This window comes from Manihot esculenta, chromosome 11 (assembly GCF_001659605.2).
Source record: "Manihot esculenta cultivar AM560-2 chromosome 11, M.esculenta_v8, whole genome shotgun sequence".
Lineage (NCBI taxonomy): Eukaryota > Viridiplantae > Streptophyta > Magnoliopsida > Malpighiales > Euphorbiaceae > Manihot > Manihot esculenta.
In genome coordinates, this window is record NC_035171.2 from 32,064,003 (window position 1) to 32,077,326 (window position 13,324).

A 13,324-nucleotide genomic window follows, 5' to 3' on the forward strand; every position below is an offset into this window, starting at 1 on the left:
AAACCTTCCACAGCAACCCAAAACCTCACATGCTCTCTCCCAAACATGCATATACACTCCCACATGCATATAGGGCAAAAACTAACTTAAACCTCTCAACATAACATCACATAAACATACATTGAGCATAAAACCCACATAAACCCTTAACATGCATATCTACCCATACTCAAGCATTAAAACTTCTTTAAACTTACTTAAAACTTTCGAAAATATAAAGGAAAGCAAGGATCTACACTTACCTCTTGAAGATCGAGGGTTGGTACGACCCTAACTTGAAGATATGGAGAATCCAAGCTCCAAAGATCTCCAAGCTCCAAAACTTCAATCTAAGCTTTAAAACTCTTCAAGACAACCATAAAACTTATAAAAACCTTGAGAGATTGAAGGAAAGACATGAAATCAACCAAGGGAGGGCATGAACACATCTGAGCTCGAGAATAGGGAGAAAACTCGCCCATTTTCGGTCTGAGGGCCTTTTATAGGTGGCCTGGTCAACCATTTCCGGCGGCCAAACCTGCTTCCAAAACTTCACCACTTTCGGCGGCTGAACATGGAGTTCGGCGGCCGAAAGAAAGCCACTTTCGGAAGCCTAACTTGCCCCCTAAATGATCCCATGCTCGGCGGCCGAACTTGAGGTTCGGCGGCCGAACCTGGCAGTGCACTCCTTGGTCTTTTCTTTTCAAAACCCCATTTCATTTGCATTAAAACCATAAATCATGTGAAAACATTTTAGAAAACACCTTTTACCCTTCTAGAAGACTCTGGCATCTTCAGAATTCCAGATTCCAACGGAGATTCCGCCGGAAAGTAGGGATTCTGATGTCGGAATCTAGCCCGGTATTACATTCTTCCCCCCTTTAAGAACATTCGTCCCCGAATGTTCGAACAAACAGGCATTCTCAAAATATAGCATCACGCATACATAAAACAAGCAAGCAAACCTAAAAAAACTCCCTCCTAAAAGGGATATGGATACTGCTCCCGGTTCTCCCAAGCAAACTCTCCCACCCTGGCGGTCCCAAAGGACTTTCACCATCAGAATTTCCTTGTTCCTTCTCTTTCTGACTTGTGTGTCAATGATCCGCACTGGCTGCTCAACATAGGTGAGACCCCCCCAAGATCTCCACCTTTGGTCCTTTAAGAACCTCACTTAGATCTGACACGAACTTCCATAACACAGGAACATGAAAATCCGAATGGATTTTCTCCATAGGAGACACCTTAGCAATACCCCAACCTTCTCCTGAACTCTATAAGCTTCCGCTGCGCACTCTGATCCTTTCTCTTCTTCCTTCTTTTCTACTAACCTGACTTCTGCTCTAACCCTCAACAGGTAGGGAATACCTGTTCTTGGTAGTGACCTTGTTCAACTGCCTCCAGTCACAACAAAGTCTCAAGGATCCATCCTGCGTTTCCCATACAACACTGAAACAATCCAGAGTGAGGTACTAGGTCGGATAAAACCCTTGTCTATTAAGCTCTCGCCACTACTCTGACTACTACCTCTCTCTCTGCAGGTGCCATCCTGTAGGGAAGACTAGAAATGGTTCTGGGTCCAGACACCACTCCTATTCCAAACGCTATCTCCCTGTCAGATGGTAAACCTGACAGTTCGACAGAGAAGACATCTAAAAACTCTCTAACTACTAACACTGAGGCTGGTTCTCTGACCTGACTGCTAAACTCTCAACAAGAGCTCGCACCCTCTGACAACCCCTTCTACTCCCCCTACGAACCTGACAGGCTGACATCAAATCTCTAGGCACCCCTACACTGTCCCCTCAACAGACTACCTCTGACCTATTCTGTCTTCTGAACCTGACTACCTTGTCTCTGCGGACCCAGGTAGTACCACTAGTAGAAAAACCCAATCCATCCCTAGAATGACGTCCAGACAGTCAAGTCTAGGACCTCAAGGTCGGGTGGAAGGCATCTACCCTCAACGGACACTGAACTGAACCGGCAGACTAACTCTGCACAGATGGATCACACTCGGATCCACTGACCCCAAGAGGACACTCTAGCCTAGAAGCTATCAACTCAACCTCTCGACGGCTCCTAGAGCAACTAAAGAAAGAGAAACACCAGGGTTCACAAAAGCATACACATCAGAACATTCAAAAGTGAGCATACATGGCACCACTGTGTTTGATGTGTCTGCCTCCTGCTAAGCTTGGGTGAAGATCCGAGCCGGAGCTGACGGACCTTCTCCACGGGAACCTGCCGAAGAAGAGGATGCACCTCTCCCTCTGCCTCGACCACTGGCCTGCAACAGGGCTGAAGCTGCTGGCTGAGCCGCTCTACCTGAAGCTGCCTGCTGGGACTGTGCCAACCAGGGTGCAATGGGACACTCACGTGCTATGTGCCCCTCCTGCCCGTACCTATAACATAGATTGGTCCCATACCGACAGACTCCCTTGTGTGGTCTCCCACACTTCTTGCATCTTGAACTGCCTGAGCCAGAGCTTGAACCAGTACCACAACCCAGACTAGTCTTCAAATTCTTCCAGAACTTACTCTTCTTCCCCCTCAGAGTTCTGCCCCACTTCTTACTTCTTGTGGCAGTCGTACTCAGAGTGGAGGGATCAATTCCTCCTGAACCTGAGATTCTGGAGTCCTGAGTCTGAGTATCCTCCTGAGAATCTCCCATACCTTCTTCTGACACTCTGATTCCCAACCTGATATCTCTTCTCTGAACATCCATCTCTACTTCCCTCATACTAGCTGACATCTTTCTTGGAGCCATTCCTTCTCTGCTCACATCAAAAGACCTTCCAGGGTCCGTTGATGTTCCCCATCTGCCGACTCTACACGACTGCGCTCTTGGCAGAGCAGGGGGAAAGGTGTCCATACCTTCCCTCTCAGACGAAACTCCAGTCGATTCTACAGATCGACGAGTGCCTCGCATCCTAGCTCCGCTGAAGAACAACACACAAGCATACAAACATCATTAGCATCATACGACTCATGTGGAAACACATGAACCTGCATCACATACATAGCATATCATCAATGCACATGCATAAAATATTGCACATCATCATACAAGATAGGACTCTACATTCTATCCTAGTGGACATGATTTTGCCTATTGTGTTTGCCCTTCTACAACATCTATGAGCCCAACACACTCTAGGTCCAACTATGTGAACCTAGGGCTCTGATACCACTCTGTAACGACCCGGAAACCGGACCGCTATCGGCGCTAGGATCCAGATAGGCTTAAGGCTGCCGGGACCCGTAGCAAGCCTAACATACATCTTCTCACCTGGTCAAATCTCATACATGATCAAAACATTAACACAAAAACTTAAACATTTGATGTATATACCGAGCTTGACCTGCATGCTACATAACTGTAAACATAAAAGAACCCCAAACTAGAGTCCTCATCAAAGCTCTAGCTGGGTCAATATTACATACATCAAGCTCGGATCACATCCGATGAACCAAAACTTAACCTGTGCATGCCTCAAAACCATAAACATAAGACCTCCACTAGAGTCCTCATCAAATACTCTAGCGTGGTAAACATCACATGCCACAAGTCTGGTTCACACACAACTCAATACCAAAACATAACATACATCATGTACTAAAAGGGACTAACCAAGCCTTAGGGCCAAGCACATCACTAATCCATAAACATAACTCTACCTTACATTACATTTCATTACATTACATTATCTTACAATACATTATATCAATTTACATTACATGTCCACGCTAACATGCTAATCTATTACATAAGCATGACATTTACCCTTGACGTCTTCCTGGACTACCTCGGACCTGCAAACCTGGGGTTAGGGGAGAGGGGTGAGCTAAAGAGCCCAGTGAGTAGAACAATAAAACAGTTCATTAATTATATGCTTTCATGAAATGTGCCACAACACAAACATTTCACATCACGGATTGGACATGACCTCAAAACTCCCTCTGTCGGTGCCCGGCCCCCAAAGGAGCTCACACAGAACTTTCAATCACATAACATGGTGCCCGACCCTAAAAGGGCTCACACAGGACTTACCCAACATAGTGCCCGGCTCCCCTAAAGGAGCTCACACAGGACTTTCAATCATAACAGATCTATGGGCTATTGAGGTCGCCTTGATCCATCCACATCAGCAGTAAATAATGCAATGCATCATATTCGTGACACTAGTGCAATCAACCTATTACATATAATCATGATGCATGAAAATGCTTTAGGCATTTGATTTTCTTTAATATAAAAGATCAGTTTAGTTCCACTCACCTCTGGCAGACGCTACACTGACTCTGCAACAGCTAACACTGCTGGCCTCCTCGGTCCCTCGGGTCCGATCCTACAAAGGTGGACTCGAATGAGGTGCCAAACACACTCTAAACAACTCATAAACAAATCCCCAATAACCCTCTAAAACATCCTAGAACAATCATAGAAAGCATGCAAAGGAAGGCTGGACAGGGCATTTTCGGCGGCAGGTTCGGCGGCCGAAAGTCCCTCCAGAGCCGAAACTCAGCTACTTTCGGCGGCCGAAAGTCTCTTCCAGAGACGAAACTCATGCATGTTCGGCGGCACCTTCGGCGGCCGAACCTGAGTTCATCCAGAACTTAGCCTCTTATGCATCCAAGCCAACCAAACCTTCCACAGCAACCCAAAACCTCACATGCTCTCTCCCAAACATGCATATACACTCCCACATGCATATAGGGCAAAAACTAACTTAAACCTCTTAACATAACATCACATAAACATACATTGAGCATAAAACCCACATAAACCCTTAACATGCATATCTACCCATACTCAAGCATTAAAACTTCTTTAAACTTACTTAAAACTTTCGGAAACATAAAGGAAAGCAAGGATCTACACTTACCTCTTGAAGATCGAGGGTTGGTACGACCCTAACTTGAAGATATGGAGAATCCAAGCTCCAAAGATCTCCAAGCTCCAAAACTTCAATCTAAGCTTTAAAACTCTTCAAGACAACCATAAAACTTATAAAAACCTTGAGAGATTGAAGGAAAGACATGAAATCAACCAAGGGAGGGCATAAACACACTTGAGCTCCAGAATGGGGAGAAAACTCGCCCATTTTCGGTCTGAGGGCCTTTTATAGGTGGCCTGGTCAACCATTTCCGGCGGCCAAACCTGCTTCCAAAACTTCACCACTTTCGGCGGCCGAACATGGAGTTCGGCGGTCTAAAGAAAGCCAGTTTCGGAAGCCTAACTTGCCCCCTAAACGATCCCATGTTCGGCGGCCGAACCTGGCAATGCACTCCTTGGTCTTTTCTTTTCAAAACCCCATTTCATTTGCATTAAAACCATAAATCATGTGAAAACATTTTAGAAAACACCTTTTACCCTTCTAAAAGACTCTGGTATCTTCAGAATTCCAGATTCTAACGGAGATTCCGCCGGAAAGTAGGGATTCTGATGTCGAAATCTAGCCGGGTATTACAAGTCAAATAATTTTAAAATTCTTGATCAAAATTTAAACATATAAGTTAAACCACCAAGCAATTAAATTAATTTATTCTCTCACTTAAAAAAAACAATAACAATTTTTTTAAAAAATAAAAAATAAAAAAAATTCCTTTAAATTCAGTCGCATTAAGGTGTTTAAACAAATTAAAAACATAACATATAGAAATTGAATTCGAGAAACAATTAATAATTAACCACAACTTTATGCATAAAATTAAAAGAAAGGTGTTTAAACAAATTAAAAACATAACAAATAGAAATTAAATTCAAGAAACAATCGAATAATTAACCACAACTTTGTGCATAAAAATAAAAGAAAGTCAGAACTCTCCTTCAATAAAGAAAATTTTGAAATTTTAATTCAACATATATAAAATAAAATACTACGATCTATATATATATATATATATATATATATATATATATTAAAATGCAAATAAAATTAAATTAACTTTAAATCATTATAAAAATAGTCTCCTTTTATATACTCCTTTAATATTTGAACACTCTCGATATATATAAAATTTTTGATGCATAATGCAGCATTAAAGAAATAAGCAAGTGGATGATATTTTAAATAATGGATGATTCAAATTTTCTTTTTTTTTATAAAATTGTTTGAATAATAAAAATTCAATTAAGTTTAAAACATACTCAAATCCAAACAAACTTAAAATATAATCAAGTTAATTTAAATAAACAAACAGGCTGATTTTAACAAGTCCAATTTGTCCAAAATAATATTTATATAAAAACAAATTAACTACATCGCCTAACAACCAAAGATTACAAAGAAAGCTTTGTTTTCTAGTGGTTGTTGCTTTGTTTTGTTTGAATGTATTGATTAATTTTGCTGGCTTAGGAGCAACCTGTTTCTTGCATTTTTTTCCCTTGCAATCAATAAATTATTTTGCTTATGTACAAACTTTAAAAAAAAAAAAAGACCCACTTGATTTTTTTAAAAAAAAAGTACTTAATTTAAGTATAGAAAAATAGTATAATTTGTGTATAACAGTCGTAATAGAGGAAATATTTGAAAATAAAGCAAATGCTAGATTTTAATAGAGCTGAGTTCAAATTTCAATAGGAACAATTATATGAACAAAAAAAAATCAAAAGCTAGACCACAATTTTTTTCTTAAAAAAGCTAGACCACATGAGTACAAGCTCTTTGCACTTTTGAAAAGGTTTCCGCAATGGGGTCCTTTACTTTCCCTTTTTCATTTTCATGGGATCTTCTTGAGATGCTTCAAAGCCTAAAAGATTTTAGTTCATACCCAAAGTATCCCCACAAACCCAAATGAAAAGACACTTGCTACTTACAACATTATATAATTTGGATTTTTTTTTCTTTATAGAGTATACTTGCATTGTGGAATTTATTATGATTTTGATTTATTTATTAATTTTTTTATCAGAAGAATTTTCCTGTAGCATATACACTTGTTTTTCATTTAACTCTTTTTATGTGAGTATTGCAAAGATAAGTAATATTAAAAGTAAATAAATGAAAATAAAAAAAATTATACTTTTATATAATTAAAAAAATAAAAAAGACACCTTTCTGCAGACCCACCATGTGAAGCTAACTGTTTTAGCAAATTTGACGTTTTGTCATATGTGTGTGTCTGTTACCTCTTATATTATCTACAATCAACAACTAATTCTTTTTTATTTTTTTTTTATCAGCGCGACCACCCGTTATTGTTTTTAGTAACGGAATTAATAATTTGTCACGGTTTGTGGCATTGAATTGATTTTCGTTGCTAATTTACTTTACAAATCCAGGTATATTTTATTTGAAAAAAAAAAAATCAAAACGACACACATAGAGATAAAGGAGAAAATATTGAGTTAACAGTCATAGATTTTGCAAATTCTTTTTTCTTTTTTTGATTGGCGATTGCGGTTTTTGCAGTGGTCAAGTGGAATTAGGCTTCGTTATGGTGTCGTATAGCTTCAAAACTCTCTCCCCAGTGAGCATACATTTTTATTTTCTTCTTTTTATTTAAATTCCTTTTCAATTTTTTTTTAAAAAAATTCTATTTATGCAAATAATAGATTTATTAGCTTAAATTTCCCTGCATTTGTTTATTTTTCTTATAAATTCTGAGTGATTCAGAGCAGAGAGAGAAAAAAGAAAAAGCTTCTTTAATCATCGATTTGTGTGTTTTTGTGTGCACATTTTCTTCCTTGTTTGCATGATTCTGATCAAGCTGTGAAGTGAGTGAAAAGTCTTCTCTGTTTTTTTTTTTTTTTTTTTTAATGGAAAACTTTCTTCTCTTTTCCCTCTCTCTCTTCCTCTTGATTCCTCTGCTTCATGGAGGAACAGCCATTGCTGACAAAACAAAAGCTGGATCAGAAGAATGGGGATATGTTAGAGTCAGACCCAGTAAGCAAAAAGGATTATTTTTCCATTTTTTTTTTAATTTTCAATTATTTTGAAGCTTAATTTTGTATGAATTGGGATAAAACAGAGGCACACATGTTCTGGTGGCTTTATAGAAGTCCAAACAGAGTTGAGAATCCTTCCAAGCCATGGCCTATCATTCTTTGGCTACAGGGAGGACCTGTGAGTATTCAATCTGTTATAAAGCAATCAATTTTGATGAAAACCCTGATAAATTTTCTCTATAATTCATTATTTATATAAAATTTTCCCTTTTTTTGCCATTTTTATTTGATTTTTTTTATTTTTAATATAGGGTGCATCAGGTGTTTCAATAGGGAATTTTGAGGAGGTTGGTCCATTGGACACCCAATTTAAACCTCGAAATTCAACATGGCTACAAGTTGCTGATCTCTTGTTTGTGGTAAGTCTTCTATGATAAAAAAAACTTTGCTGTAAAATTTCTTGATTTTCTTTGGCATGCATTAATGGGATTCAATTTTTAATAAATGAAAAATGCAGGATAATCCAGTTGGAACAGGATTCAGTTTTGTTGAGGACATAAATCTCTTGGTGAAAAATGATGTAGAGGCAGCAGCAGATTTAACTAAATTATTGCAGATGATTTTTAACAGAAATAAGAGCCTGCAGAGAAGTCCTCTGTACATTGTTGCAGAATCCTATGGAGGAAAATTTGCAGTAACTCTTGCATTGTCTGCTCTAAAAGCCATTGAAGAAGGGAGATTGAAGCTTAAACTTGGAGGTAATTGCTTGTGAACAATCCGGAAAAACTTACTTAGACCGGGGCTACATGGCTCCATTCTTATTTTAGGCCGTCAACAATCTCCAACAAGAAGAATTTAATTTATTTGTGATAATGAATTCTTGTTTTCTCAGGAGTGGCACTGGGAGATAGTTGGATTTCTCCTGAAGATTTTGTGGTGAGTAATATTATTTTCATTGTTGATTTTGCTTCTCAGAATATATAGTTATAAATCATAATTATGATCTTAATATTGCAGCTTTCATGGGGTCCTCTTCTGAAAGATATCTCCAGGCTAGACAAGAAAGATTTTCAGATTATACACAGGTTCTAATACTTTCTTCTTTTTAGAATTTTTGTTATTATTAATTTATCTTGTGATAGTAAGATATTAATTATTTTATTTATATAAATCGAAATCAATTTTAATAAACAGTATGGCTCAGAAGATTAAGCAACAAATCAGAGAAGGTCTCTATGTTAATGCAACAAATGCTTGGAGTGATCTTGAAGATTCTGTAACCCAAAGAACCGGCAATGTGGTACTTTTTTTTTTTTTTTTTTAAATCTTTTCCTTGGTTAATTATAATTTAATTTATTTTTTATTTCAAAAATCTAGGTTTAGTTAATGCAAGTTATAGTTTAAAAATTCAAGAAATATTCTTTTTTGGGTTGCAGGATTTTTATAATTTCATGTTGGCCGGTACAGTATCTGGTTCATCATCAGTAATAGCTTCAACAACAAGAAGGCAATTTTCTAAGGAAATTGCATTGAAGAAATATTCTAAATATTTAAAGTCTGCGAGGTATATTCCAGGTGGAAATGATGACGAAGAAAGTGATTTTATAAATAAAATTAGAAAGAAAATCAAGATCATCCCTGATGATATCAAGTAATTTTTCCTCTTTCTATTAATTAAATTAATTAATTAATTAATTGTTGCCTAAGTGACATTTATAAAAAAAAAAAAGGAAAATGGATTGAAATGTATAGTTCTCTTCTTTTGTTTACAGATTTGGTCAACAGTCTGAATTAGTATTTGAAGCAATGGAAGGTGATTTTATGAAAGCAAGAATTAAAGAGGTAATATTTTCAATAACATGATTTATTTGATCTCTTTTAATAAAAATTTTATTAAAAGCGCAGTCTTTCTTTTTTTACTCTTTTAATTAGAGATTTTGAATTTGAATATAAATTATATTCATAATTAAATATTTTAATTTAAAATTTTATTTTTGGCAGGTTGATGAGCTTTTATCTAAAGGGGTAAATGTGACTATATATAATGGGCAGGTATGAGGAATTAATTGAGATTTTATATATATATTATTGCAATTATTATCATATAATCACATAATCTTTTTTTTAATTAAAAAAAAATGGATTGGTTGTAGCTTGATCTGATTTGTGCAACAAGGGGGACAGAAGCATGGGTTGAGAAGCTCAAGTAAGAGTTTAATTAATAATTCTTTTGGGGTTTTCATTGTTTTTTTTTTTTAAATAATACTGAAAGGTTAATTAATTAATTTAATTGTGTGTTATTTTCAGGTGGGAAGGGCTGCAGAATTTTCAGAAAAAAGACAGAAGAGCTTTGTTTTGTGGTAAAGAAAGGCTTGTAAGAGGATTCACAAAGTCATACAAGAATTTGCATTTCTATTGGATTCTTGGAGCTGGCCATTTTGTAAGTCAGAAATTATATTTATTTACTGAATTTTTTAATTTTTTTTCTCATATTTATCTGATAGAGATGTGTTCTGTGTCATCACTGTCACAACTCAAACACTCTTATGATTACACCATTATTACTGCCACATTCACATGATTCCTTTATAATCTCTCTGTCTCTTCATCTCAATTTAACTCCAAATGTTTAATTCTGAATGTGGGGAAATGTTTTTTTAAAATATTTTTCAATTTTTTGACTTTTCAAATATTTAAAAAATTGGGTAATGAAATTTATTATTTTAATTAAAAAATTACATCATTTGAAGAAAAATAATTTTATTTTCTGAATTTTTAAACATTGTAAGTTATTTTTTCATAAATAAAAAAAAAAACAATTTATCACTATGTTATAATTATTATTTTCTAATCTAAAATGGTTCTAAATTATATTAAAAAAATAATTATATTATATACTTTATTATCAATTGAAAATTTATTAGAAATGTTCCTCTGGCATGGGCGACAGTGAAAAGGATGTTAGCAGCAGCAAACTGGACAAAATAAATTGAAATTTGAAGACAGAAAAAAAAAAGAAAAGAAAAAGAGAATGACGTCATCTAAGAAGCTGACAATGCATGCAACTGTTTTGCAGTTTGTATTATTATTATTATTATTTGCATGCATAAGCATGACGTTGAAGATAAAAAAGCTTTATTTATAGAGTGAACAGTGATAATGAAACAACGACTCATCACTGGACAACACACAGATCATAAGACAGGATAGATAGATAGATTGGGTCAACGACAAAATGTGAAAAATTAACCTGGAATTTTCATATATTTTAAGGTTTTATTTTTGGGTATGGTTGGATTATTTCAGGTTCCAGTGGATGAGCCCTGCATTACGTTAAAGATGATAAGTTCCATAACACAATCGCCTGCAGCTCTAACTAGTTAGAAAATCAGCAGCAGCAGCAAAACGGGGAGGAATTATAAGTTTTTTTTTTCTTTTTTTGTTTTTTCAATTATCAAGCAGAAATATGTTAATTGCTATGCTGTTACTTTTATTACCGTGTTTATTGCTTTACACAGGGAAATTTGGAGGTTTTTTTTTTTTTTTTCCTTTATTGCTTATCTTAATTTTTTTTTTAAGAGAAAACAAACAAAGAAAATAAAATGTTATGGATATAAGCTGCTGGTGTTGGTGATTTTCGGTTTTTGCCTTCTTGAGCGCTGAACCCTTTCTTTTAAAAATTTCTTTAAAAAAAATTGTAAAAGGTAAGCGTAAATAGTTAATTAAATATGAGATTTTAAAATTGAGTTTCGATTAGATTCAAAGGGGAAAAAAGGGTAGAATAAAATAAAATTTGTATTTATTTTTTAATAGAAAATTGTTGCATATTTGCATTACATTGCTACTAAAATCATAATATCTGCACAGTGGTCTTAATTTATTTGTATTTCTTTTAATTTATAATTACTTTTTCTTCTTTTACTAGAAAACATAAACGCAAAATCACAAAACTTTGTTGAGTTGTAAACTAAATACCAATGTAATTTACATATATTTTACACTAGCAATATTAAATTATAATAATAATTTTAATTTCAAGTTATTTAATTCATAAAATAATAAAACGCAACTATTTTCATGTGGATTATATTGGACATCACTTTGGTGAAATTTGGTATTAAAATATTTGATGATGAAAAATACCTATTTCATAGATTTATAAAACATAAATTTCACTGCTATAAATGGACTTAGGATATATAATAAGAGCCCAATTCTTGAAACACGGGACCAATCCCAAATCAGCTCTCACAATCGAAGGAAATTGGGGTATTTCATCAGTTTTTTTTTTTTTTTTTTTTTTTTAAAAAGCATTAATCTTTGGTTCAAGTAAATATCATGGTAATGAAAATTTTATGTAAAAAAAAAAACCAACAAATTAACGAGTTCTACACTTTTATGCAAATGCATAATAGTTACATATTAATAATGATAATTATGTGCATAATTTTTGAAAATTTCGAGTTGAATTGAAAAATTATATTAAAATTGAAAAAAATCAATATTTCAGTAATTAAATTTATTTAGCTATTTATTTTTAATTTTAATTTTTTATTAAAAATTATATTGAAAAATCAATATTATATATACATATATATATTTTAAATAATTATATAATTTTAATAATATATTATATATTTTTAATATCATCTTATAATTTATATTATTAAAATTATAAAATTTTATTTAATGAATTCAAATCTTGTTAAATAGTTTATAATAAAAAATTATAAATAAATAAAAATATAAATAAAATAATCATTTGAGATTTATTTTTTATGTGTATATACTACCTTTAATATTTTTATATTTAATAAATTTTTATAAAATTATTCATATAATTAAAATATAACTCTTTATTAATTATTAAATAATTACTAAAAGTATTATAAAATAAGCATATAATCTAATTAATTAATAAAAACTTCTAATAATATGATTTAAATAATTTAATTAGTTAATTATAATTTATTCTATCTAAATAAATTATATATATATATATATATATATATATATATATATATATATATATATATATATATATAAATAATTTCAATTATAAATATATTAATCACTGAATTATATATTAATAATATAATATATTTTTATATATTAATTATACATATATTTTTACATTAAAAATATAGAATTAATAATTATATATAAAATAATATAATATTTTTATTAAAAATTACATAAAATATATATCAATATTGATATTATTATTATTTAAATATTAATATTTTTATTATTATCTCGATATTAATTATTTACTATTTTAAAATAAATATAATAATATTATAATTTAATTTGAAAAATAAAGATTTGAATTGAAATTAAAATTAAAAAGAAATTAAAATAAGAACCAAAACCGAACAAACCATATTGAAAACAGAAATCATATTGAAATTGTTTAAAACTGTACCGGAATCATACGAAATTTAGTTCTAA

At 33.2% G+C, this 13,324-nt stretch overlaps 1 protein-coding gene across 2 annotated transcripts; it reads left to right on the forward strand.

Moving 5' to 3' along the window:
• Positions 1–6,102: 6,102 nt before the first annotated feature.
• LOC110626007 (serine carboxypeptidase-like 51) lies at positions 6,103–11,414 on the forward strand. 2 transcript variants are annotated; one of them, XM_021771733.2, is made up of 15 exons: positions 6,103–7,267; positions 7,398–7,455; positions 7,812–7,871; positions 7,957–8,051; positions 8,185–8,292; positions 8,391–8,631; positions 8,766–8,809; positions 8,891–8,958; positions 9,068–9,173; positions 9,310–9,524; positions 9,646–9,715; positions 9,875–9,925; positions 10,027–10,079; positions 10,181–10,313; positions 11,180–11,414. In XM_021771733.2, exons 4-15 carry the CDS (start codon positions 7,965–7,967, stop codon positions 11,255–11,257), a joined length of 1,254 nt encoding a protein of 417 aa, XP_021627425.1. In that variant the 5' UTR covers positions 6,103–7,267; positions 7,398–7,455; positions 7,812–7,871; positions 7,957–7,964; the 3' UTR covers positions 11,258–11,414. The 2 variants fall into 2 exon arrangements, with proteins under 2 accessions (XP_021627425.1, XP_021627423.1); XM_021771731.2 differs by lacking the exons at positions 6,103–7,267; positions 7,398–7,455 and having other exon boundaries at positions 7,464–7,871.
• The last annotated feature ends 1,910 nt before the right edge of the window (positions 11,415–13,324 follow it).

What these genes read in the sequence shown, in the direction of transcription:
- LOC110626007 (XM_021771731.2), top strand. Translation starts at nt 7,745, where the DNA reads ATGGAAAACTTTCTTCTCTTTTCCCTCTCTCTCTTCCTCTTGATTCCT. An exon ending in ATTGAAGCTTAAACTTGGAG is followed by an intron (nt 8,632 to 8,765) that starts GTAATTGCTTGT and finishes TTGTTTTCTCAG; the next exon opens with GAGTGGCACTGGGAGATAGT. An exon ending in GATTTTCAGATTATACACAG is followed by an intron (nt 8,959 to 9,067) that starts GTTCTAATACTT and finishes TTTAATAAACAG; the next exon opens with TATGGCTCAGAAGATTAAGC.